Genomic DNA, 26932 nt, shown 5'->3' with positions numbered 1-26932 from the left:
AGCTCCGCAGGTCTGGCAGTATCTGTGAAGAGTAATCAGACTTCATGTTTTAGGTCAAGTGACCCTTCCTCAAAACAGTTCTTCTCCATTTTGTGTCTATTTCTTGCTGATAGCTGTTAGCAGATTGAGCATCATAGAGTGTACACTTTGTTCCAGTGCTTTCACTGACCGAGTCAGCTCAATCCTGAATAAGAAGAATAAATACCTCCAAGAGGCATTCCTGCTTGTGTGCAACAAGCACAGGTAGAAGAGGCCTTGAAGGTTACAATGGAGCTGGAGGTAACCCCTTAAAATCAATCGCAATAGTTCACTGGAAAGAAATAAAACATCTTTTAAACACTCTAGTTTCTTTAGGATAAGAAAGAAAAGGGGGAGGACCACATTTTTTTCCCATATCCAAGTGCTCTGACACACAACTTTCCCACCACCAAATCACCATGGCATTGTTTTTTCCAACTACTAACCATCACCACCACCAGTAAATCACCTGTAACATCAATTAGAGGGAGCACCATCTTAACATTGCAGACGATCAGGTGACTATGTGACATTTGCCTCTCATTGCTTTGAGCTAAAAGAGTGGTGGAAATCTGCAGCTCTTTTCTCCAACAGCCACTGGATGTTGATCAAATTGACATTTTCAACAGTGTGATTCATAGTGTTTTGTTCTGTAAGTGTATGAAGGCCTAAGGAGGTAAATGAAGTTTGGCACCTATCAAGGGGAAATTATCATAGAGTCATAGAGATGTACACAGGAAACAGACCCTTTGGTCCAACCCGTCCATGCTGACCAGATATCCCAACCCAATCTAGTCTCACCTGCCAGCACCTGGCCCATATCCCTCCAAACCCTTCCTATTCATATACCCATCCAAATGCCTCTTAAATGTTGCAATTGTACCAGCCTCCACCACTTCCTCTGGCAGCTCATTCCATACACGTACTACCCTCTGTGTGAAAAAATTGCCCCTCAGGTCTCTTTTATATCTTTCCCCTCTCACACTAAACCTATGCCCTCTAGTTCTGGACTCCCCAATCCTAGGGAAAAGACTTTGTCTATTTATCCTATTCATGCCCCTTATAATTTTGTAAACCTCTATAAGGTCACCCCTCAGCCTCCGACGCACCAGGGAAAACAGCCCCAGCCTGTTCAGCCTCTCCCTGTAGCTCAGATCCTCCAACTCTGGCAACATCCTTGTAAATCTTTTCTGAATCCTTTCAATGTCCTACACCTATTCCGAAGTCCCCATTGTTCCATGGCTCCCTATTCACAAACCCTAACTGGGTGACTTCATTTTAATGCTTGGAAAAGCTGTGCCTCTCTAATGAATCAATACATGACTTGAGCAGCTGCCAGATAATTGAGGAAACAGTTTATAAAGCACCTTCTCAGCTAAATATGATCCAAGTCCATTGCGAAATGAATCCATCCATCACAAACCTCTTCAGCAATTAATTCAGCTCATTATCTTTCTCACCGGCATCTTTGAACGAAGGACTCTGGAGCAGCCAATAGAGGACACAGCTGGGACAATGGTCCAACTCAGAACTTGGCACACCTCCCAGAATTGCCAACTCACTCAAAGTGCCAGCACGGTGGCTCAATGGTTAGCACTGCTGCCATTCCTGATGAAGGGCTTTTGCCTGAAATGTTGATTTTCCTGCTCCTCAGATGCTGCCTGACCTGCTGTGCTTTTCCAGCACCACTCTAATCTAGACTGCTGCCTCACAGCACCAGGGATCCAGGTTCGATTCCACCCTCGGGTGGCTGTCTGTGTAGAGTTTGCACATTCTCCCCGTGTCTGTGTGGTTTCCTCTCACAATCCAAAGGTGTGCAGGTTAGATGAATTGGCCACTCTAAATTGCCATAGTGTTTTGGGATGTGTAGGTTAGGCGCATTAGTCAAGGTTTAATGTAGGGGAGTGGGTCTGGATGGGTTATTCTTCAAAGGGTCAGTGTGGACTTGTTGGGGCTAATAGCCTGTTTCCACATCGTAGGGATTCTATGAACCTGGTAGCCTTGACAGCACTGAGCGTGTGGAGCTGGAAAAGCACAGCAGGTCAGGCAACATCTGAGGAGCAGGAGAATCGACGTTTGAGGCATAAGAAGGGCTTAAGCCCAAAACATCGATTCTCGAGCTCCTTGGATGCTACCTGACCTGCTGTACTTTTCCAGCACCACACTGTTGACTCTGATCTCTAGCATCTGCATTCCTCATTTTCTTGGCAGCACCACCACTTGAGGTGGCCAATATTGAGGCAGTAATCTCAATAGTGTTACTGATAGGGAGACTGCAGCCTGTGTTATGGATCCGGTCAGACCCCCTCAAAACATTTCAAGCTTGTAGTCCAGACTCTACCTTTGCTAGTTGTTTTGAGCAGGTGTAAAGTGGATATTCCAGGAGTGATGCAGCTGGCCCAACCAATTAATTTTAAACAAAACAGAATTTATTTGCAAACAAAAGAGAACAGAATACAGATTAACTTAACCTATATGAGAATCTAATAGATTATCTCAACTTAATGATGCTGTCTCAAATACTAGCACCAATCCCCATAAACACCCCTTGACAAAAAAAGAAAATTCTAAACACAGGGACTTACAGGACAAATGTCAGAGAGGGGGAGGATCAGCATGAACCTGCTTCTTTGGCTCCAGCAGCTTCAAAAACTAACTACTTGCTAAAACCAAACCAAACCCAAATAAGAGATAAAGCTGAGCTGGGAGAACTGGCTACTTCCCTTTCATTGTACAAGTGTTTTTTAAAAAAACTTAAGTTTTTTCAAGTGGATCAACCCCAGACATTTTGGAATCTGTGTCTTTACGACCTCCTGAAAACAAATCAAGGACACATAACCTTGTTAAAGGAGCAGCATCATCACACCTGGAAGAGATGTTTTATTCTTTTATCCTTCTGGGGGCCAGTCAGGCTGCCTTTGACAGTAAGGGGAGTGTACTCTCCATTGATAGCCCATTTCAGCCAATGGAGTTACTGTAAAAGAGGGGCACCATCACCAGGGCTGGCCCACCACAATTAACAGAAACTACTATTCTGAATATTTTTTTTAGTGAGAAGATAAAATTGCAAAGAAGAATGGATAAAGACACAGTGTAAAAACACACACATATAACTAGAAAAGTGAAATAAACGGAGAAAGTAATGCTTCAGTGTGCAGAACCATAGCCAGATTCAGTTCAGAGCAGCACAGGACGGAAGGATATACTGGTTTTGGAAGGAAAACAGTACAGATTCACCTAAAGGATACCATGATATAAAGAGTTAAATTATGATGACAGCTGACATCAATGTGGCTTATGCTCCATTATGTTTATAAAGATTGCAGTGAGGGTCTTGTGGTGCAGTTGTAGTGTTCCTGTCTCTGAGCCAAAACATCTGGGTTCAAGTCTCAGCTTTAGGTTTGTCGTAACATTTCCAAAGAGATTGATTAAAGGATTGAAGTAATTCAATTGTGGCTATTAAAATAATAAAAGCATTTATTAGAATAAGTACTAAGAAGCTGTTTTCTATGAGGACAAATCTTAAAATTAGTGTTTGGCTTTTCACTTGGAATAACACTTGGAAGGACTTTTCACACCTGGGCCAATCTAAAGGTGGCATTAATTCTCCAGGCAACATAAAACATTCACAAAATTAATCTCCTATGGTCCCCTCCTTTGTTTTTAACTTAACCTCTAATTTACCGTCATGTACCCAGGGTTCAACTATAACAGTGGTGATTCTCTTCATGTCTGACATCGATTGTTCAAGAGCTATTTGACTGTATTGACCAACACAACTAAGCAGCTACCACTTCCTTTCCTTCTCACAGGAATTAATGGATATCTGACAGTCAGAGGTATTCTGGCAGGCTTCTCCCCTCTTCCATTGAGAGAGCTGAGGACAACATTGTCTTAAAGTTCTGTTTTTTTTTAGATTCCCTACAGTGTGGAAACAGGCCCTTCAGCCCCACTTGTCCACACCGACCCTCCGAAGAGTAACCCACCCAGACCCATTCCCCCTAACTAATGCACCTAACTCTATGGGCAATTTAGCATGGCTAATTCACCTAACCTGCACATCTTTAGACTGTGGGAGGAAACTGGAGCACCGGGAGGAAACCCACGCAGACACGGGGAGAACGTGCAAACTCCACACAGTCAGTCGCCTGAGGCGGGAATTGAACCCGGGTCCCTGGTGCTGTGAGGCAGCAGTGCTAACCACTGAGCCACCATGCCGCCATTAAAATGTAATAATTAACACAAAATATTTCCTATTGTCACTTAAATGAAAATTCATCTAAAGGTTCAATGCAGAGCCCAGTGAAACATTATAGCCTAGAGGTTGGTGTTTGTGGTAACAACATTGAGCTAAATGGTCTGATAGCTCTTAGTTGGTTAAGCAGAGACATTGCCCTTTTAAAAAAAATAACTCACCAAGACTTACCATCTGTGCAGGGATGGGTCGTGGTTTTGGAATTGTATATTTCATCTTGGCCTCTTCCTCTTTCTTAATTTCAGACAAAACTCGCTGTCAGGGTTACAAAGAAACACAGGTGGGTAACTATAACAACAGAACATAACTGAAAAATAATTTTGCAAATCTTTGTACATCAGCACAGCGCTCGACTCTAATTCACTTGTGTAGGTGGTCAGAGCAGCTTTCAAAAGGACCACTTTTGCAGGTTGTTAGATTCTATCTTATACAATGTATAATTAAGAGGTTGCATATGCAAAAGAAATGGTTTAGAACAGGTCTATAAATAGAGAATACTTAGCTTGTAAGTTAACAATGAATCACTGCTGAAATTTAAATGTCTATTTTGGAGGTTATATGGAACTATGTGCACCTTGTGCAAGCAGCTTTTAGTGGCCACTCAGTTGTAAAGTATGGAGCCCCTTGCACCCACGTCAGTGGAGTATAAAACAGGTGTCCACAGCTCCACAATTTGGTTGTGAATGTGGAACTGTCAATATGAAGCAGATAGAGATGAAAAGACCAAAATGTGAGTGAAATTGAACAGCAATGTGTGAATTTTGAGCCCATCATTATTAACAGTCCAAATCAATATGCTATGAGGTATTTCTAAGATTTTGACCCAGTGACAGTGAAGAAATGGCAATAAGTTTCCAAATGAAGAATGAAGGGTGTCTTAGAGAGAAACTTGAAGATTATTATACAAAAAAGCAAAGCAAAACTGCAGATGATGGAGATCTGAAACAAAAACCCAAATTTCTGGAGAAACTCAGCAGGTCTGGCATCCTCTCTGGAGAGATAGCAGATGCTGGACATTGCTGCTGCTGCTACTATACATCAATGTTGAAGGGAGTGAATATTTCAGGTGGTGGATGGGGAGCCAACCAAGTGAAGTAATGGATTCTAAATTCTGAGACTCAGACCTCTTGTTCTATATTACCCCATGAAGCCTCTCAGCATCTTTCCTGTCAGGCTCACTCAGATTCTTATATATTTCAAGATAATCTCTTGCCATTTTTCTAAAAACCAGAAAGCACATGAACAAGTGTTGACCTTTCAGCCTTCCCTGCATGTTCCACTATTCAATGAGATCCTGGCTGATCTGTGGCCAAACACTGGTCTTTGATCCACATCCCTTAATACCTTTTCTTAATCAGAAAAGAACTATCTCAGATTTTAAAATTAACAACTGATCTTGCATCAATGCCTTTTTGTGGAAAAGTTCCAAATCTCTTTATGTCCTAAAATCTCCCCTGAACGGTCTGGCCCTAAAACAGACTAGGCCTCTTAGTTCGACAATCCCCAACCAGTGAAAATAGTTCATTTTTATTTACCCTGACTTTTGCTGTTATTATCTTGATGACTTTGATCAGATCACTCCTTAACCTTCTAAATGCTACAGAAAACAGGCTTAATTTGAATAATCTCTCCTCATAACTTTTAAAGATCTATTTGACTCAGAGGAGAACACTTTCATCCTTGGAATCAATAAACTAGTTTTTGTCTGATTATCTATTCCCCTCTGACTACAAGTATTGACTAACCTGTTTGACCAAACTGTTGGTCTTCTGACCTAATATTTTATGTTGTCCAGCATCATATTTTGTTTAATAAAACTCCTGTAAAGTGCCTGTGAGAGTTTTGTTATGTTAAAATTGCTGATGAAGAGGAACGGTTCTTAAATGAGAGTGTCATTCTCTAAAGACATGTCCAGGTGATCTGTACCCAAGCCTCTATTATTTTCTGTCAGCTTGGCAGTGGGTATTGCTTATGCTGCCTCATAATGCCAGAGACCCGGGTTCAATTCCATCCTCGGGCGGCTTTCAGTATGGAGTTTGCACATTCTCCCTGTGTCTGCATGGGTTTCCTCCCACAGTCCAACCATGCACAGGTTGGGTGGATTGGCCATGCTAAACTGCCCATACTGTCCAGGGATATGCAGGATAGGTAGATTGGCCATGGGAAAATGCAAGGTTTCAGGGATAGGGTGGAAGGTGGGGTTTGGTCTGGCTGGAATCATGTTTGGAGGGTCAATGTGGAATCGATGGACTGAATGGTCTGCTTCCACACTAGAGGGATTCTTTGATATCCCTTGAGTCAAAAGCTCATGAGTTCAAGTCCCACTCTAAAGGCTTGAGAACATAATCTAGTCTGACACAGCAGTAAAGAATTGAAGGAGCACTAATCTTTGGATGACATGTTGAACTGAGGCTCTGTTTGCCCTTCAGGGGGATGGTAAAAATCTCAATGTACTTTGCAAAGTAACCTGTCTAAAATTTATTGCCAAGAGCAATCAAACAGAGTGCCTGATTGTTGCACTTCCCTGCGTAACAGTGACTGCACATCAGAAGTAAATCATTGACTGTGAAGTGTTCTGAAATGTTGTGAAAGCCATTATATAAACACCAATTCATTCTTGGCCTGGCTGCCAGGCAAGTCGTCATCCAAACTGATATGCCTTTCGAGGTCCTTCCACCTGGACAGGCACTGAACAGTCACACAACAACTTCAAACAGTAGAACAAAGACTGAGACCCTGCTAAGTGTGGACTCGTATGTGCAAAGAGATTATAAACCCATACTGTATGTTTGGACCACCGAATGTGCTCGTGCACCACAGCATTGGAATTTGTTATTAATTTGTTCAATTTTTAAATGGTTCAATTGTAATTGTTCAATTCTTAAATTAACATTTAAACATCCCTGTTTTTATTTATTTTTCTCATTTTTTTGGATTGGAACTTTGAGCTGAATTTGAAAGTTAAACTTTGGACTTTGAGCAGTAGCTTGTTTTAAAACCAAACTGATATATGTTTATGGGAACTGGCTTGGAAAGTTAGTTGCAAGTTGTTTATAATTCTAAGAACACTGCAGAAGTTTTGGCACCTGAGACATATTATGCTCAAGGACCGGCAGCTGCTGAAAAGGGTCAAAGGCCTGTCAGCCGAACAGAGAGAGTGTTGAAAACAAAAAGAAATATGAAAGATTGAACTGGTTTTGATTGTCTTTTTTTCTTGGCAGAAGGTAGTGTGGCTGTGAAAACGGCTGGAAATGTTTTGATTGCTCTCTTGAATTCCTCCAGTTATCAAATTTTTAAAAGTTCTGAGGAAAGAACTGCAGTCTGTGTGACATAAGTAAAAGTCTCCACAGTCTGTGGAATCCATTTGTATTGACCAGTGATTTTGGAATCAAGTCCCACATACCTGTAGACAACTCACTATCCAAGGAACGCATGAAGGCTTAGCAACTATCATTTATAGAATCATAGAATCACTACAGTATGTAAGTAGGCCATGTGGCCCATTGTGTCCACAGTACCCATCCAAAGGACATCCCAGACCCACCCACCTACCCTATCCCTGTAACCCTGCATTTCTCATGGCTCATCCATCTTGCCTGCACATCCCTGGACACTATGGGTAATTTAGCATGACCAACCCACCTAACCTAATTTGAAACTGTTTAAGTGAACTAGCCAGTCACGACTTTTTAAATTTTTATTTTATTTCATCCCTTTAGAGTGTGTGTGTGTGCGTGCACATGTCTGTGTATCTTTGTGATTTATGATCAAAGAAGATTGGGTTTAAATTGTAGACATTAATTTGAATGGGGGCATCAGTTAGATCAGTTGGTTAGATCATTGGTGAGTGAAGGCAACAGTGTGGGTTCAATTTCCACTTCAGCAGAGGTTACCATCAAGGATTCTCCTTCTCAAACTTTTTCCTTCCCTGAGTATGATGACCTTCGGTTAAAACCATCATCCAAACCTTCACCAGTCATCTCTCTCTCTATTGAGACAGCAGCCCTCTTGTTTGGTAAGATAATGGGACTTTAATTAGAATACTTTGTTGTTTAACTTTGCTCTGCTAATGCTACAGTGTTAATAATATGTTGTTAATTTTTGTTTAAGCTATAAATTTGTTATCTTATATCTGTTCTTCATTAAATCTGGTTAGGAACAATTGGACAATTTTGAGGGTCACTGAATATTTTAATTTCACAGTTGGTGTTAGCTAGTGTTAGTGAGTCTGGTTTGTTCTGGCTTACCATCTCTGTGTTGTAACAAATTATAAGAAATTATAAGTAAACATATCTGTGTAAATCACTGAACAGCATTTCACTGGACTCTGCTCATTCCCTCTTTTGTGTAATTTGAGGAAATCTTTTTGCAATTGTTTTCAGGCTGCTCTGCTGACATGAATTTGACTGTTGGTTTTGGGCAGTGGTTGAAATTAGAAAAGTAAAGTATTCATGTTCATGAAAAGCATTAAAATGACCTTGTTTGCAATTTGGGTTTATAACAGTTTTCAAAGTCTGTTGCACTATCACTTTACTGGGGCTGCTGTCCATTTGATTAAGACTGGGTTCTCAGCGGTCCCATTTTGAGGTCTTACTGTCTAGTTTACATCTTTTGCAGAACATTGAAGTTGCATTCATCAGTGTCCAAAATTACAATGTTACTATTGTTTTTAATCATCTTCCTTGACTTCTTTTCCAAATTGGAATATTGTTGACCATGCCAGCGTCCTCCAATGTCTGTAGTAGTAGTTGAAGGGAGTTTCTTGAAATGGAGAAAGTTGACCAGTGGTGTTCCACAGGGATCAGTATTGGGGCCACTGTTGTTTGTAATATACATAAATGATCTAGAAGAGGGCACTGTTGGTATGATCAGCAAGTTTGCAGATGACACAAAGATTGGTGGAGTAGCAGAAAGCATAAGGGACTGTCAGAGAATACAGGAGGATATAGATAGACTGGAGAGTTGGGCGGAAAAGTGGCAGATGGTTTTCAATTCAGACAAATGTGAGGTGATGCATTTAGGCAAAACAAATTCTGGAGCGAATTATACAATGAACGAAAGAGCCTTGGGAAAAGTTGATGGGCAGAGAGATCTGGGAGAGCAGGTCCATTATACCCTGAAGGTTGTTGCACAGGTGGATAGAGTGGTCAAGTAGGCATATAGTATGCTTGCCTTCATTGGACGGGGTATTGAGTATAAGAGCTGGCAAGTCATGTTAAAATTGTACAAGACATTGGTTCGGCCACATTTAGAATACTGTGTACAGCTCTGGGCGCCACATCACCAAAAGGATGTGGACGCTTTGGAGACGGTTTACGAGGATGTTGCCTGGAATGGAAGGTGCTAGCTATGAAAAGAGATTGAGTAGGTTAGGCTTATTTTCACTAGAAAAAAAGAGATTGAGGGGGGACCTGTTTGAAGTTTACAAAATCATGAAGGGTATAGACAGGGTGGATAGACACAAGCTTTTTCCCAGGGTGAAGGATTCAATAACGAGAGGTCATGCTTTCAAGGTGAGAGGTGGAAAGTTTAAGGGGATACACGCGGCAAGTACTTCACACAGAGGGTGGTGGGTGTTTGGAATGCGTTGCCAGCAGAGGTGGTTGAGGCAGGCACAGTAGATTCATTTAAGATGCGTCTGGACAGATGCATGAGTAGGTGGGGAGCAGAGGGATACAGATACTTAGGAATTGACCGACAGGTTTAGACAGTACATTTGGATCAGCTCAGGACTGAAGGGCCTGTTCCTGGGCTGTAAATTTTCTTTGTTCTTTGTCTCCTCCTCTATTGTCTGCTGAAAAAGCCTTCTTTACAACCATTAGCAAACTTTGACTGTGGCTCCAGTAATCACCAGTGCAACCACTTCAGGTTGAGTAAAGAAATGGGGAACCTTTGTACTATGACTCTAAACACAGTTATCTCCATAACCACTCCATAAACAAGGCCATTTTCTTCTCCTCTGTAACATTGGCCTCTGCACTGCAAAATGTTGTGTCTCTGGCCTAAAGGTTTGACAAATACTTTGATTAACTTTTTACTAACATGTTACTCTTCCATAAACTTCAATTCACTCAGTATTGTGTCCTCATCCTCACAAAATCCCATACTTCCAACTTCTCAAAGATGCATAGTTCCGTCAAGACCTTCAGGGGTTGCATTGAAAATTTCCCATCCTCACTCAGATCTTTGTGTTTTTATCTGCCCTATCTTGGTGATTTTCTTTTATATAGTTCGGGATTGAACCTAAACTTCCAAAAAGGGGGCCTCCTTTTGTCTTTTCTCTCCCATCATTCAGCTGTTTTGCTCTTGACCTTTACAGTATCCAGCTGCTTTTCTGCTAACTGATTGCTTCCTTTCCTATTTTAAAAGCTTTTTTCAGTCGTGGGATGTGGGCATTGTGGGCTTGGCCAGCACCAGTGTTTATTGTGTTGTCCCTAGAGATACTTGGGACAGTGATGATGAGCTGCCTTCTTGAACTGCTGCAGTTTTTATGTGCTGTAATTGCAACCACAATGGCCTTAGGGAGAGAATTCCCAGTGACACTTAAAGAATGGCAATATATTTTTTGGTCATGAAGATGAATGGCTTGGAGACTTTGCAGGTGGTGATGTTCCCATGTAGCTGCTCCCTTGTTCTTCTAGACGGAAGTGGTTGTGTGTTCAGAAGGTGCTGTCTAAGGAGCCTTTGTGAACTTCTGCAGTGCACTTTGTATGTGGTACACATAGCTGCTATTGAGTGTTGGTGATGGAGGGAGTGAATGATTGTGGATATGGTGCCAATTAAATAGGCTGCTTTGTCCTGGATGGTGTCAAGCTTCTTGAATATTTATGAAAATGTTAGCAGAGTTGTGATACTGTAAACTTTAGAACTTTAAGAACTGTCCCTAAGTTGAAAGAATCAGCAATAACTGTCTGAAATAACCATTTCCTGAGATAAAAGGAACAAGGTGAAAATATTATAAAGGGATTAAAAGCAACACGCTAATTAGCCATCCCTAGAAAGATGCAGTTGAGGCAACATAAACAAGCTGTTTCCTGGGAGAGAGGTAGTAGCATTACTTGATTACCTGCGACCTTCTGACAGATGGGCAATTAAGATTTTATTCACAATGAATGTCCTATAGCAAAGGGTTTAATTGCAGGAAAAGTTGAGTCTTTGAACAGACAGTCAACACCAAATGTAACAAGAAAAAGGAGGAGCTCCTTCTGATAAGAAGGAAAGTTACAGACATGAGGGCTCCAGAAATGTAATTAATATTGGGGGTGAAAGAATCTAAAGTATCAATAATGACACACCACAAACGTGAGAGAGAGAAAATTGTGTAAAATCATGTACTCCATGATTCTTTAGCAGCAGAACATTGAAGAACCACACTGTACAAGGATCAAACCCTGGATGCATCCAGAGACAAATGCTGTTGGTTGGAATCATAGTTGAATTCTGCCATTAACTGGTTAATAGCTAATTTGGGTTGTGAGGCTTATATGCTTACTTGAGGGGTCTTATTTTGGTTCTTACATGCAATCTTTAAGTAATTGTTTCAGTATTTGATTGTCTGTGAGATATATTAATAAGTAGTCTAATTAAAGGTAGTCTGTGGTAATTTAACCACAAGAGGGTATACTGAAGACCCAGCCAGAATACAATCTGTGACCTTGCCATCCTCAGTGCTTCCTCCGAGTGTTATTCAATATGGAGTAGCACTGACTCATCAGCCAAGGGATGTTGGTTGGTTGGAGGAGGAGGGGGTCTTTGCCCATGGTTGATCTGGTGCCATGAGATATCACGATGTCCAGAGCCAATATTGAGGACTCCTATGGAAACTTCTTCCTGGTTGTATCTATCACTGTGCTGCTATTCTGCTGTTCTACCAATGGGACAGGACATATCGAGGGATGGTGGTATCTGGGATATAACAATACACACAGAGTCATAATGTACAGACAACATCAGGGTGTTGCTTGACTCGTCTGTGAGACAGCTCTCCCAATTTTAGCACTAGCTCCCAAAAGTTGGTAAAGAGGATTTTGTAGGAATGACAGGGCTATTTTTCAAGTTGTTGTTTCTGGTGCCTGGGCAATACCAGATAGTCTGTTCGGTTTCATTTCTTTGTTGAAGCTTCTCTGTGTGATCATTCCCATTCTAATTGTTCAGATCCCAGTTGATGGATCACTTCAGATCCCAGAGTGAAACATGGGTTGGTAGATCTTTAAATTTAATTTTTTTAGTTGGTTCTGTGATTGTTAGTGATGGACATAACTCAGAGGATGCAAAGATTCTTTGATAAAACTGCACAAATTTATGATACAAAAAAGAAGAAAACAAGTTATATATACATAACTGTTTAGAAAGGTCTTAAACCAAACAGTAAAACAAAGTTTCACCTATTTCAAAACACTCTCCTTCACAGATACTCCAAGAGAAACATACTCCTATCTTAACTATAACTTCTCACTTAAATGCCTTTTCTTATTCTCCTCCTCAGCCTAAGAGAGTTTTATGACTTATTTTCAATAATTCAAAATTCTGATAACTTAAGAACTTTCACTGTCATACTTGGAGGCTTCACAAACTGAAACCTTCCTCAGAAGGTGACTGGTCATCCTGAATTAAAAACTTAATTCTCCCGCTAGGGGGAAACTGTTCTCTCTTCTGAACTGAACTCTTAATTCTTGTGAACTGAAGTTAAAGGCTAAATTACTGGCCTCTGGTGTGTTTGCTCTGTTTTCCATAAATGCAGCAACGTAAATATTCCATCCATTTACTTCACAGGTGTCCTGCTAGACACTTGACTGAATCAAGGTAAAAACTTCAGCCTCCTTCTGTGAATGTTTTATGTCACCGTTCCAAATAATTTTCTGACCATTATTTCCTTTTAAAAAAAACAATTATTTTCAGAGAACAGACCAAAATTTATCTGTTTTAAAAAGAAAACAAAATTTCAAGGATAATAATATATTAAAATTTCTCAGACTGATTCTTTTTCTTGCTTCTTGATACTTATTTTCTTTCTTCTCTTCAACATATAACACATTTAGGTGTTTTCTTCCCAAATAAAAGTGAAATACAGATGCATTTGTTCCACATACACTTTGCAAATTATGAGTCAAATATATACATACCCTTTTATGTTCGGTTTCATGTATCATGGCACACCGGAATGCATCAATGTTGGATTCCATGAGATGCTCCTGTGAAAAAAGAATATGTAGTTTGAGTCATATCAATGATAGATCTTTGTAAACTCCATTCCCATCACCGTCCTTTCTGTTTGTTACTGATGAGAGGTTCAACTTAAAAAGTGGACAAAATGCAAGAAGATTAACAGCTGATTCACCTGCCAGCTTGAAGCACTCACCATATACAATGCCTGGAAAATTATTTAACTTCAACATTTTTCCTTTCCAACCTTGTAGCTTTATATTTTGGCAATTATTCCTTTCTTACTAATTTTTATGACATTTTTATGATTCCTCACTAAGATAGGGAATGGAAATGGTGGCAGAGTGCGAATGCCCCTAAATTACTAAAACAAGCGATTCAAGCTATTCTGCTGGATACATGGGTTCATATCCCAACACAGCAATTGAAAGTTGGCCAAACAGCCACCATGTAACCACGAATGGTTGTAAAAGCCCATCTGGCTCATTAATGTCCTTTAGCGAAGGATGGCACGGTGGCACAGTGGTTAGCACTGCTGCCTCACAGCGCCAGAGACCCAGGTTCATTTTTCCTGCCTCAGGCGACTGACTGTGTGGAGTTTGCACATTCTCCCCGTGTCTGCGCGGGTTTCCTCTGGGTGCTCTGGTTTCCTCCCACAGTCCAAAGATGTGCAGGTTAGGTGAATTGGCCATGCTAAATTGCCTGTAATGTTAGGTGAAGGGGTAAATGTAGGGGTATGGGTGGGTTGCACTTCGGCGGGTCGGTGTGGACTTGTTGAGCCGAGGGGCCTGTTTCCACACTGTAAGTAATCTAATCTAATCTAATCTGCCATTCTTACTTGGCCTAGCTTACATATAACTCCAAACAGGCTGCAATGTCATTAACTCTTAACTGCCCTCTGGGCAATTAGGGATGGGCAATAAATGCTAATCTAGTTAGTGATACCCAAATTCCATGAACAATTTAAAAAAAGACAGAAAGGAGGAGGGATAACAGTGTTCAAGACAGATGCCCTCAAGGGGTCAAGGACAGAATTCATTTGGTTACAGTTAAGTAACAATAGATGTAGCATTATGCTGGGTCAAAATCCTGGAGTTCCATCCCAAACTGCAGCATAGGTTTCTAAATGGACTGCAGCAACTCAAGAAAGTAGCTCACCACCATTTTCCTGAGGGCAACTAGGGATGAGCAATAAATCTGGCCCAGCAAGCAACACCCACATTCCATGAGTGAATTTCTTTTTTTAAAAATGCTTCTTGTGTGTATTCCATAAGGTAACAATTGGTAAGAAAGATAGCAAACCAAATTTCCAAGGAAAGTACAGATGTTTTTGAGTTATAAAGGGGAATTTTAATTATCCTAACATAGACTGGGATTGTAATCATGTGAAGGGTCGAGGGGAGAAGGGTTTCTTGAATGAATTCAGGAGAATGTTCTACATCAGTAAGCTTATAACCCAATGTAGATGGAAGTCTTGTTGGATCTGGTTCCTGGGAATAAGATCAAGTGGGTTATAAATTAATGGACACTGATAGCTGTTTCATAACATTTAGGCTGATCATGGAAAAGTACATTGCGCAATGCAGAACAAAAATGACAGGGGGAGGGTAAACATTAACAGATGAGACAAAAGAAAAATATTGAAGATGCTAAAAATCTGAAATGAAATTAAACATTATGAAAATTCAGCAGCATTTGTGGAGAGGAACAGATTTAATGTTTCAGGTTGAATGACCCTTAATCAGAATTTAATCAAGATAAATTGAAATGAAAGATTGGTAGGTCAAACTGTAACTGAACAAAGGACAGTCATTTGGGTACAATCCAGGCACATGCACAAGAGGTAGAAAGAGATCAAAAAGTGGGCTTTCTGGATGTGAAAAGAGATTGAGATGAAACAGAGGAAGAGGGTGTCTGATAGAAGTATTCTGTACATAAACAGTGAGAGGATGGTTAAAAGGAAATTGGGGTTTACTAGGGACCTAAAACAGGACTTAAACATGGAAATAGAGGGCATTTATGGTTCTACCAAGTTAGAAGCTGCTTTCAGTTAGGTAATTGAGACCCAGATGGACTAATGATGGGAGAGATATTAAACAGGCTGAATTCTGAAGAAGAGCCATATTGGACTCAAACATTAATTCTTCTCCTCTCTCCACAGATGCTACCAAACATGCCAAGTTTCTCCAGCACTTAATGTTTTTATTCAACAGGCTATCTGTACTCAAAGTTGATAAAGTCACTGGGACTGCATGGGATTCATCCAGGATCTAACAAAAGGAAAAAATTGGTGAGTCACTGATCATGACCTTCCAGTCCCCAATAGATACAGCAGTAGTGCAAGACAGCTGAAAAATTGTAAATATTACTTCTTGTTCAAATCAAAGATATAAAGATAGGCCCAACAACTAGTCAGTTTAACCTTAGTTGTGGGGAAGCTTTAAGGAATGACATTAACAGTTACTTGGTCAAATGTGGATTAATTAAATAAAGCTATTGTGGATTTGTTAAAGGCAAACTAATTTGGATGAATTTCTTAACAGTATGGATTTTTGTGCTCAGTGTCATTACTTCCAAAAAGCATTTGACAAAGTGTCACATAATAGGATTGTCAGTAAAATTCAAGTTCATGAAATGGATATGAAGTAAAACATAAGGTCGCTATTGTCTTACCAGAATGTAAGACAATTCTCTCTCATTAGAAAGAGATTCCTGGGGGGTCGTTTAATCTGAGAATCACCATGCCTCAGGCAAGGGGAGAGGTTGAAAGGAAAGTACTCCATGGTATGCTCAGCTTTTTGGCATTATCTCCATTGCAAACCAGCCATCCAGCCAAAATTGAGCTCAGTAGAGAGCTGTGAACGTTTTTTTATTCAGATTGGGGGAATGTGGCCAGTGTTTAGACTCCTGCCTTTGTTGATATGCATTCATCACCTTTGTTGAGCCCAACAATGTTTCAAAATGGGAACTGTGGAAAGGAGAATGGTAAACATCAATAGGAATTGTCAGGCTAGTGGAAGAGACAGACAAGTGGCAGATGAAATTTAATATGTAAGTCAGAGTCATGCAGAATAGAAACAAGTTCTTCAGCCCACCATGTCTATGCGACCAGAAAAACACCAGACCAAAAAAAAATTATAAATTAATCCCATTTATCTGCACTTGGTCAATAGACGACTATACCCTGGCATTTTCAATGCTCATCCAGATATCTTAAATGTTGCCAGAGTACCTGCCTCTCAGACAGTGCATTCCATACCTCTACCACCCGCTGTGCAACAAATAAATTCCTGCTCAGATCCTCTCTAAACCACTTATTTATCACATTAGGGAAAAGATTCTCACAATCTATTCTGTCTATGTGCAATTGCTTCCCTTATCAGACATCCTAAAATACATCACCTCATCCTTATCAGTATAAAATTCCATTTGTCATTGCTCTGACCAGCTGATCAATTTCAGACTGTAGCTTGAAACCATCCTCGTCACCATAAAAACTTTTTTGTATTCCTAATATACCTCCTACATTCACATCCAGGTCATTAATGTATATAACAAACAGCAAAGGTGCCAGCACACCACTGGTTACAGGCTGCCAATCACAAAAACAATACTCCACCATCACCTTTCGCCTCCTACTAGAAAGTCAATTTTGGAGCCAGCTTTCTAACTGGCCTTGGATCCCATGTGCTCTTACTTTTTAGATCAGCCTTCTATGTGGGACCTTATCAAAGGCTCTACTGAAATCTACATAAATCACATCAATTACATGCCCTCACCAATATATTTAGTCACTTTTTTTAAAAAACAAGAGAGGTGTGGAGGGGACAGCGAGTCCTGCAGCATGGAGCAGACAGCTAACTCAGTTACTCTAGATGACAGCACCAGCACAGTAGGCCCGTCCACTCCAGGCCGGTCATATTCTTTATTTTTAATCTTTCTCTCCTTTTCATCTTTTTCTTCTTCTTCTTTTCGTCATCCTCTTGATGATGTGGGGAGGCTGGAGCAGTGTCAGTGGTGACTGGAGCAGGGACTCCTGGAATTAGCGGTGAGACATTGGCTGCAGCGATGGTGGAGCAGGGACCTCACAGAGACCTTGCCAAAGTCTCAGAGCCATGTTTGGGACGTTGGCCTATTTAAGTATTTTCTCTTTATTCATTTGTATCTGAAAATGATGCTGGATTCTGTTCACAGAACATTTTTCACTGTATCTCCCTAGATAAATGTGACAATAAATCAGTCGTTCATTCACTCATTCAATTCAATTAAATTAGTCAAATGGGAATTGCCCCCAACAAATCCATACTAATTATCCCTGATCAATCCCTGCCTTTCCAAGTGTTGATTAATCCAGTCTCTCAGAAACTTTTCCAACAATTTCCTGACCACTAACGTCAGACTAATTACTTGGCCTATCCCTACTGCCCTTCTTGAACAAAGGAACCACATTAGCTAACCATCAATAACCTAGCACTTCACCTGTGGCCATCAAAATATAAAATATATCTGCCAGAGCCAGAGCAGTCTCCTCCCTTGCATCCCATAGCAGCCTGGTATACATCTCATCACAACCTGGGATTTATGCACTTTTATGTCTGCTAAACCATTTGACACCTCCTCCTTATTAATCCTAACATGTTCTAGAACCTCACCATCCCAACTGAATCCCCAACTGCAATGTCTTTTTCCTCTGAATACAGATGAGAAATATTCATTTAAGGTCTCATACATATCCTTTGGCTCCATGCATGGATTGCCCCTTCGGCCTCACTCTTTCCTCTTACTTTTAATATACTTATAAAAAGTTTGGGATTTTTATTAATCTTATCTACCAATATGTTGAAGATGTTGGCCCCCTGTATTCTCTGTCTATGCCATGATGTTTAGATTGATTCTAATCTAAAAAGTGAGATAACAGAGTTTTACATAAATTCATGCAGTTTTTGAGCTCAGAGTTCTACATGAATGTATGCAGTTTTTGAGCAAAGTACAATGTACAAATGTACAAACTCTGCAAGTACAAATTCACCACACAAAATATATGTGTGCTTGTGGGTCTTTGTCTGTGAGTGTGTGTGTGTCTGTCTGGGTTGGGGGTTGTGAGTGTGAGAAAGTGAATGTGTGTGTGTAGTGAGTGCAGAGTGTCTTACGTCTGTGAGGGGGTGCATGTGGGAGTGTGTGTGTCTGTGTACATGTGTGTCCGGGTGTATGTGTGTATAGGAGTGTGTGTGTGTGTGTGTGTATAGGAGTATCTGTGAGTGTGTGTATAGTGCAATGGTGGTCACCTGTCATGTGACATGAACCCAAGGTCCCAGCTAAGGCCCTCCCTATGGGGAACTTAGCTATTAGCCTCTGCTCGGCCACTTTTCTCTGCTGCCTGTCCCAAAGTCCACCTTGGAGAATGGTCACCCAAAGGTCCGAGGCTGAATGTCCTGGACCACTGAAGTGTTCCCCAACTGGGAGGGAACCCTCCTGTCTGTTGATTGTTGTGCGGTGCCCATTCATCCGTTGTCGTAGCCTTTGCTCAGTTTCCCCAATGTACCATGCTTCCGGGCATCCTTGCCTGCAACGTATAAGATAGACAACGTTGGCTGAGTCACATGAGTACCTGCCATGTACAAGGTGGGAGGTGTCCCCATGAGTAATGGTGGTATCTATGTCCACACTCTGACACGTCTTGCAGTGCCTACCATGACAGGGTTGTGTGGAGTTGTCCTAAGAGCCGGGCAGCTTGCTACAAACAACAAACTATTTGAGGTTTGGCGGTTGCTCAAAGGTAAGTAGTGGAGCTGTGGGGAAGGTCTTGGTCAGGTGCTCATCCTCATTGATAATGTGTTGCAGGTCACAAAGAACATGGTGTAATTTTTCAGCTCCTGGGAAATACTGGACAACAAAGGGTACCCTGTCGGTTGCAGCACGTGTCTGTCTCCTGAGGAGGTCACTACGGTTCCTTGCTGTGGCACGTCGGAACTGGCGGTCGATGAGTTGGGCATTGTACCGCATTCTTGTGAGGGCATCCCTGAGTACTTCCAGCTGTCCGTCATGTTTCTCCTCATCTGAGCAGATCCGGCGTATGCGTTGGGCTTGTCCATAGGGGATGGCTGTTTTAATATGTTTTGGGTGGAAGCTGGAGAAGTGTAGCATTGTAAGGTTGTCTGTGGGTTTACGGTAGAGTGTGGTGCTGGGGTGTCCATCCTTGATGGAGGTACATGTGTCCAAGAATGAGACAGATAGTCGAGAGTAGTCCATGGTGAGTTTAATGGTGGGATGAAACTTGTTGATGTCACTGTGTAATTTTATCAGTGACTCCTTGACATGGGTCCAGAGGAAGAAAAGGTTGTCAATGTAGCTGGTATATAATGTTGGTTGGAGATCCTGCATAGAGAAGAAGTCTTGATGAACCTGTGCATAAAAATGTTGGCATATTGGGGTGCAAAGTTGGTCCCCATGGCTATTCCATGTGTCTGGATGAAGAACTGGTTGTCAAAGGTGAAGATGTTGTGATCAAGGATAAAGTGGATGAGTTATAGGACAGTGTTTGGAGATTGGCAGTTGTTGGTGTTGAGTACTGAGGCTGTTGCCATGATGCTGTCATTGTGGGGAATGCTGGTGTAGAGTGCGGAAACGTCCATTGTGACGAGGAATGTTCTTGGTTCGACTGGTCCGTGGGTGCTGAGTTTCTGTAAGAAATCCGTAGTGTCGTGACAGAAGCTGGAGATTCCCTGTACAATAGGTTTCAAGATGCCTTCCACGTAGCCAGAGAGATTCTTACATAGGGTCCCATTGTCCGACATGATGGGACATCCTAGTGTGTTGGCTTTGTGTACCTTTGGAAGGCAGTAGAAGTCGCCTACACGAGAAGTACGTGGGATGAGGGCGTGTAGGGAACTCTGAAGGACTGGATCCAAAGTTCTGATCAGTGTGTTTAATTCACGGGTGTGTTCTTTGGTCGGATCAGCTGGTAGTTGCCTGTAGTGTTCCTGGTTGTTCAGTTGTTGGTACACTTCCTTGCAGTAATCTGTTCCTTGCAGTAATCTCCTCCTTTATCTGCTGGTTTGATGACAATGTTGTGATTGGTTTTGAGAGCCTGGATGGCATTGCGCTGTGAACGGGTGATGTTTTGCTCTACCTTGTGGGTACGGCTGATGAATCTGGCATTTATATATTTCCTGACTGTTTGAACATACATGTCAAGCCCAGGGCAGCAGCCCTCCAGTGGGGTCCAAGTTGACACCTTCTTTGGTCGCTCCTCTACAGATCCCTGTGATGACTGTTCCAGGTCATCAGTGGGCTCATTGGGATCACTGCTGGCACCTTGAAAGAATTCCCGGAGTCTCATTCGTCTGATGAACTCCTCCGTGTCTGCTGCCAGAACCAATGGGTCCATTTTGGTGGTGGGGCAGAAGTTACGACCCCTACTCAGGACTTCAATCTCTTCCGGTCGAAGGGTGTGGTCCGATCAGTTGATAATAGATTTCCCCGCAGTGATAATGTTGTCTACTGTGATTCCAGGGTGGGCTTTGCTATTACTGGTGAGAATGCCAAGTTTCTCCAGTTTTTTCTTACAGACACACACACTCCCACACTCACACATGCACCCCCTCACAGACTTATGACACTCTGCACTCACTACACACACACACATACACTTTCTCACACTCACAACCCCCAAACCAGACAGACAGACACATACACACACAAACATACAAAGACCCACATGCACACATATATTTTGTGTGGTGAATTTGTACTTGCAGAGTTACATTGTACTTTGCTCAAAAACTGCATGCATTCATGTAGAACTCTGAGCTCAAAAACTGCATGAATTTATGTAAAACTCTGTTATCTCACTTTTTAGATTAGAATCAATCTAAACATCATGGCATAGACAGAGAACACAGGGGGCCAACACCTTCAACATATTGTCTAGCTATCACCATTGTTAACAGCTAACCTGAGAATGCAACTTGTTAAAAAAAGGTTTTGTGATTTTTGCATGAAAGAAGTGAAACTATCACTGTGTTCTAACAGATGAAAGGCTTAACAGACAATCAATTTTTCAATGTATAATATTAGTTACATCACACTGTAAATTTTTGCTATAAATTCTGTGTGTTAGGATTGAGCCCTCCACTACCACCTGATGAAGGAGCAACGCTCTGAAAGCTAGAATGTAACTAGATTGCTAGGTGCTAGTATTAACTCACAGTGAGAAATCAAGGGAGTTAGCCGTTGAATTGTTGAATAGCACAACACAGTAGGAAACCCCTCAAGTACGTTTCCAAATTTGTTACAGGATTTTAGCCTCCAGATTTCATTTCCAAGCCATCCATCAAGGTTAAATTTTCAAAATCATGGAGATAGAGCAGAAAAATGGGATTGACTTGACTGTTCTACAGAAAGAATGGGATTGTCTTGACTGTTCTACAGAAAGAATGGGATTGACTTGACTGTTCTACAGAAAGAATGGGATTGACTTGACTGTTCTACAGAAAGCCACATGAGTGTAACTAACTCCAAGGGATTTTAACAGTCCACTTGTTCAGTTCTTTGGTGAAGTTTAAATCAATGTTACCCTGACATGACCTCTGTGCTCACTGTTATATTCCCTCCCAGTTTAGTCATTTGAAATCCTTATTTTACATTTGAAGAGTAATATATGACTTAAAACCTGGATAGGGTGGACATGGAGAGTCTAGGACCTGAGGGCACTGAGTGAAGGGATGACCTTCTAGAACTGAGATGAGGGGGAATATTTTCAGCCAAAAGATGGTGAATCTATGGAACTCATTACCACAGAAGGCGGTGGAGGCCAAGTCACTGAGTTTGTTTAAGCCGGAGATAGATCGTTTCTTGATTAGTAAGTGAATCAAAGATTACAGGGAGAAGGCAGGAGAATGGGGTTGAGAAATATATCAGCCATGATTGAATGGTGGAGCAAACTCAATGGGCTGAATGGCCTAATTCTGCTGCTAGATCTGATGGCTTTCACAGTGAAAGACACCAGTAGTATATCAGAACTTCAAAAGAGTCAGGAGACAGAGATGGGTGCAGTGGCCATCACTAAGGAGTAGTGCTGGGGAAGCTGAAAGTTCTGAGGGTGGCTAAGTCATCTGAACTGAATGAACTACACCCCAGAGTTCTGAAGAAGATAGCTAAAGAGATTGTGGAGGTATTGGTGCTGATCTCTCAAGAATCACTGGAGTCAGGGAGAGTCCCAGAGGACTAGAAAATGGCCAATGTGTTTAAGAAGGGAGAGGAGCAGAAGATGGAAAATTATAGGCCAGTTAGCCAGACCTCAGTTGTTGGTAGGATTTTCATTATTTAGGATGAGATTGTGGAGTACTTGGAAGTGCATGGTCAAATGCTGAGTCAACATGGCTTTGTCAAGGGAGGTCATGCTTGACAAATCTGATGGAATTCTTTGAGGAGGTAACGAACATGTGAAGCAAGGAGAGCCAGCGGATCTATTTGGATTTCCAGAAGGCCTTTGACAAGGTGTGGTATAGGAGGCTGCTTAATAAGATAAGAGCACATGGTGTTAGGGGCAAGGCACTGGCATGGATAGAGAATTGGCTGACTGGTAGAAGGCAGAGAGTGGGGTTAAAGGGATCTTTGTTTAGGATGGCAGCTGGTGACTTGTGGAGTTCCACAGCAATTAGTGTTGGGACCACAATTATTCACATTCTACATTAACAATCTGGACAAAGGAATTAAGAGCATGTTGAAAAGTTTGCAAATGACACAAATTAGATAGAGGGGCAAATAGTGTTAAAGAAGTGGGGAGGCTGCAGAAGGACTTGGATAGGCTAGGAAGTGGCACTTGGAATACAACATGGGAAAGTGTCAGGTTATGCACTTTGGTAGGAAGGATAGAGGCATAGACTATTTTCTAAATGGGAAAGGCTTCAGAAAGCGGAAGCACAAAAGGACTTGAGAGTTCTAGTTTAGAATTCTCTGAAGGTTAAAATATAAATTCAGTTGGCAGTTAGGAAGCCAAATGTATTCTAGCCCTCTCAAAATGAGTGCTGACATTACAAGAGCAGAAATGTACTGAGGCTGTATTAGGCTTTGGTCATATTGCATTTGGAATATCGTGAGTAGTTTTGGGCCCAATATCTAAGGATAGATGTGATGGCCTTGAGGGGGTCCAGAGGAGGTTTACAGTGTAATCCTGGGAATGAAGGCCTTATATGGGGAGTGGTTGAGGATTCTGGGTTTGTTCTTGATGGAGATCGAAATAATGAGGGGAGATCTCATTATAAGTTACAGAAAACTGAAAGGCTGGATGGAGTGGATATGGAAAAGATATTTCCACTGGAACTGGAGGACACCACCTCCAAGTGAAGGAATGACCCTTTAGAACAGAGATGAAGAGGAATTTCTTCAGACAGAGCATTGTTAGTCGATGGAATTCATTGCCACAGAGGGCTGTGAAGGGCAAGTCATTGAGAGTAGACGCTATGACAGGGATAGATAGATTCTTCTTAAGAGGATCAAAGGTTGTGGGTAGAAAGTAGGAGAACGATATTGAGAAACATAAGAGCCATGATTGAATGTTGGACCAGACTCAGTGGGCCAAATGGCCTAATCTCCTCCTATGTCTCATGGTCTTAAAACATCAAATCTGTTTCTCTTTCCAGACCTGCCGGGTAATTCCAGCATTTTCCATTGTTTTTTCAAATTTTCAGCATTTATAGTAATTTGCTTTTATTAAAATTGCAAATTGCCCCATTGCATAACCATTCCCTAGCCCAGTCAGCTTTTCATTAATAGTTGTACAGAAAATTGTATAAACACACAAGAATGAGGCAATTGTGAGAAGTAGGAGTGCGACAAACGTCAATTAAATCAAACTCGAGCAAGGAATCAATGCCATCTGGAGATCAGGAGTGAGTACAAAACTGGCCCAGATAAATCATAAATCCAGAGACTAGTACTGCACAGAAGGATTCTTTCAGGCCATCAACTGATGGGTGAGAAAACAGAAAACATTTGCCTGGCCTTGGTACTTCAACTACTGTCAATTCGTTCTAAACTGTAGACCAATGGCAGTGCAATTTAAGGTTTGATGGAGTATTTGAAGTGAGGTCAAGTAATGTTAAGTGAAAAGCCATCAAGTATTACTTAAAGTGGTGTTGCAGAATGGATGAAAAAAGATTACTCTGAGCTCTGCATCTGAATGATAACCAGCACAAACAGTGGTGTGATCATGAACAGTCCTCTGTTGCTTTCTCACAAGACCTTGCTGAATATTAACAGGTTCAGGAGTGTCCATTAACATTTCTCCTGTTCTATCCAAAGAACTGCTGTCATTGCATAAATGGTTCAGGAGGTTATAGTACAAATACTGTTCAATGACTGTCAGTTAACATGAACTGCAGACCTTGTGTGGGAAGAAGAGGTGAATAAAACTGCAAGTAAAAAAATCAGCTGCTATTTTGGTTTGGAATGGTGATAATATTAGGTCGTGTGCAAAGTTTGCTTTTACTATATATCAAATTAATATAATAATTAGTACAAATAAACATTAGCATCAAAATTACAATGATCTTGAGTCAATTGAGATCATATTTTCTCCTGTAAAAGAAAAGTGTGAAAATTAAGTTGAGGCAGAGTCTGAATGTTCTGTTTCTCTCCCTGCAGCATGCAATCTCCAAGTACACCAATAACTTTGTTAGAAATGTTCACATAATCATGGTCAACCATGATTAAGTTATTCATAACTTTTCTTGTCAAGCAGTTTGAATGTTAGAATTAATAAAGAGAAAGGCACAACAGAATATCAGAACGTAAGTGCCAACAACTGATCATTTGGATCTTTTCATGTCTAAAAAATGTTCAAAAGGGGTGTGACATAGAGTGCAATGAGGCGTTTGAGGGAAAGAGGGAGGGGATGGCCACATAATCAATTGAATTTGTATCAATTCCTGTGATAAAGAAATGCAGTTTTAAAAATTCATTCACAGGATCAAAGTGTCACTGATATCAATTGCCAACAGAAATGCCCTTGTGAAGATTCAACAAATCGTGAATTTGAAGGTGAGGAGCTAAGAAAGAGTTTAAGGATAAATTTGGTAGGTCATAGAAAGAGAAATTAACTGTGCTATTCAGGATGATCCTGGAATAGTGGTCAGTTTTGGAAAAGCAGAATGAGGCCTCAATGCATAAAGCAGTTAGATCTGATAATAGATGGTGAAGTCAGGGGTGCACCATGTCATGCCTCACTAGGGGAGAGCACCAGAAATCAAATCCCACTATTCCTGGAGATGTCACAGAAGTTAAAAATTTTATAGAAGTAAGCAAAATTTCCCAAATTTACCCATCTTTCTACGCATAGGTTACAGAAAGCAGGGACCAGATTACTGTATTTAAGACTGACTAATTATTACAAATAATTGACTTTAGATACAGGAAAACAATCATGAATCATTGACATACAGCTCTACTCGTTAAAATGTGAACTTCACTTATAAAAGATTCTCACACATACATACATACAGACAACAAAACATTGATGTGAGGGTGAGGGAAAAACTGGGAAGGTAGCTCAATAGTTCCTGTGCACAGGGTTCGTTGAGACGATCCTTTGGTTTGTCAGGACTTACTGCTCCTTGATCTCTCTGCTTCAGGTACTTTCACTGGTTTGTAGTAATCACAGAGCAACTGGTCCACAACTTAAAGTTTATGATGTATTGGTTAAAAGCAACAGATTACTGCAAGTGGTGAGGGAAAATAAACTGAGTTCTTCATGCTCTTGGTATTTTTTACTGCAGGGAGAAAGAAGCACCTCACTTTCCAATAGTCTGAATGCTTCTGACACTATTATTCACGTCCACAAACTATTCAAATATCTGGGAGCCAATCACATAATTGTTGGCCTGTAGAAGGCCTTTGTCATCATAACTGACATCATTTCACAGACCAATCAACTACTTTTTGCTTCCTGGATTGCATCTTGTACCCTCCTCTTGGCGCCAGTTCATATGCAACTAAATATCTGTTAATGACTGGACAAAAAAGTGTAAACTGCATTTACAATAAGTACTGGCAGCCTGCTTTTAAATAGCACCACACTCCCTTCCACATTCCACTACTTTTAAATCAGCCTTCTTCCCATTTCAGTCTACAGTCAAAAATAGAAAGTTAAAAGGGCACAGTTACTACAAATTGATATGGCTTAAATCTGTATCTCTCATACCAAAGGCATGAAGAAACTCAGTATTCCTTCTGTAAGCATCTTAACGTCACACCTAAGCGTGAAAATGTCATGTCTTTTTCAAAGCCTTCATTCTTTATACTTTTCTTGTTATCTGTTTTGAGTACTCCTCAATTTTGAGTACTCCTCAATATGAATAGGAAGGGTTTGGAGGGATATTGGCCAAGTGCTGGCAGGTGGGACTAGATTGTGTTGGGATATCTAGTTGGCATGGACGAGTTGGGTTTGTTTCCATGCTGTACATCCTTATGACTCTATGACTCTAAATATATTTGACT

General features: G+C 41.0%; 1 protein-coding gene across 5 annotated transcripts in view; it reads right to left on the bottom strand.

Moving 5' to 3' along the window:
- cfap99 (cilia and flagella associated protein 99) overlaps nt 1–26932 on the bottom strand; it is a 193151-nt gene that overhangs the window by 20549 nt on the left and 145670 nt on the right. For all 5 annotated transcript variants that reach the window (XM_072593827.1, XM_072593819.1, XM_072593847.1 and 2 more), the window contains 2 exons: nt 13396–13464; nt 4445–4528 (listed from right to left, as the gene is read on the bottom strand). In XM_072593827.1, coding sequence (XP_072449928.1) covers nt 4445–4528; nt 13396–13464 — 153 coding nt within the window. The remainder of the gene's footprint in view (nt 1–4444; nt 4529–13395; nt 13465–26932) is intronic.

Source organism: Chiloscyllium punctatum, chromosome 2 (genome assembly GCF_047496795.1).
Source record: "Chiloscyllium punctatum isolate Juve2018m chromosome 2, sChiPun1.3, whole genome shotgun sequence".
In the NCBI taxonomy this organism is placed as follows: Eukaryota; Metazoa; Chordata; class Chondrichthyes; order Orectolobiformes; family Hemiscylliidae; genus Chiloscyllium; species Chiloscyllium punctatum.
Note: the sequence above shows the minus strand (reverse complement) of the source record. Positions and strands in the feature narration are given on the sequence as shown.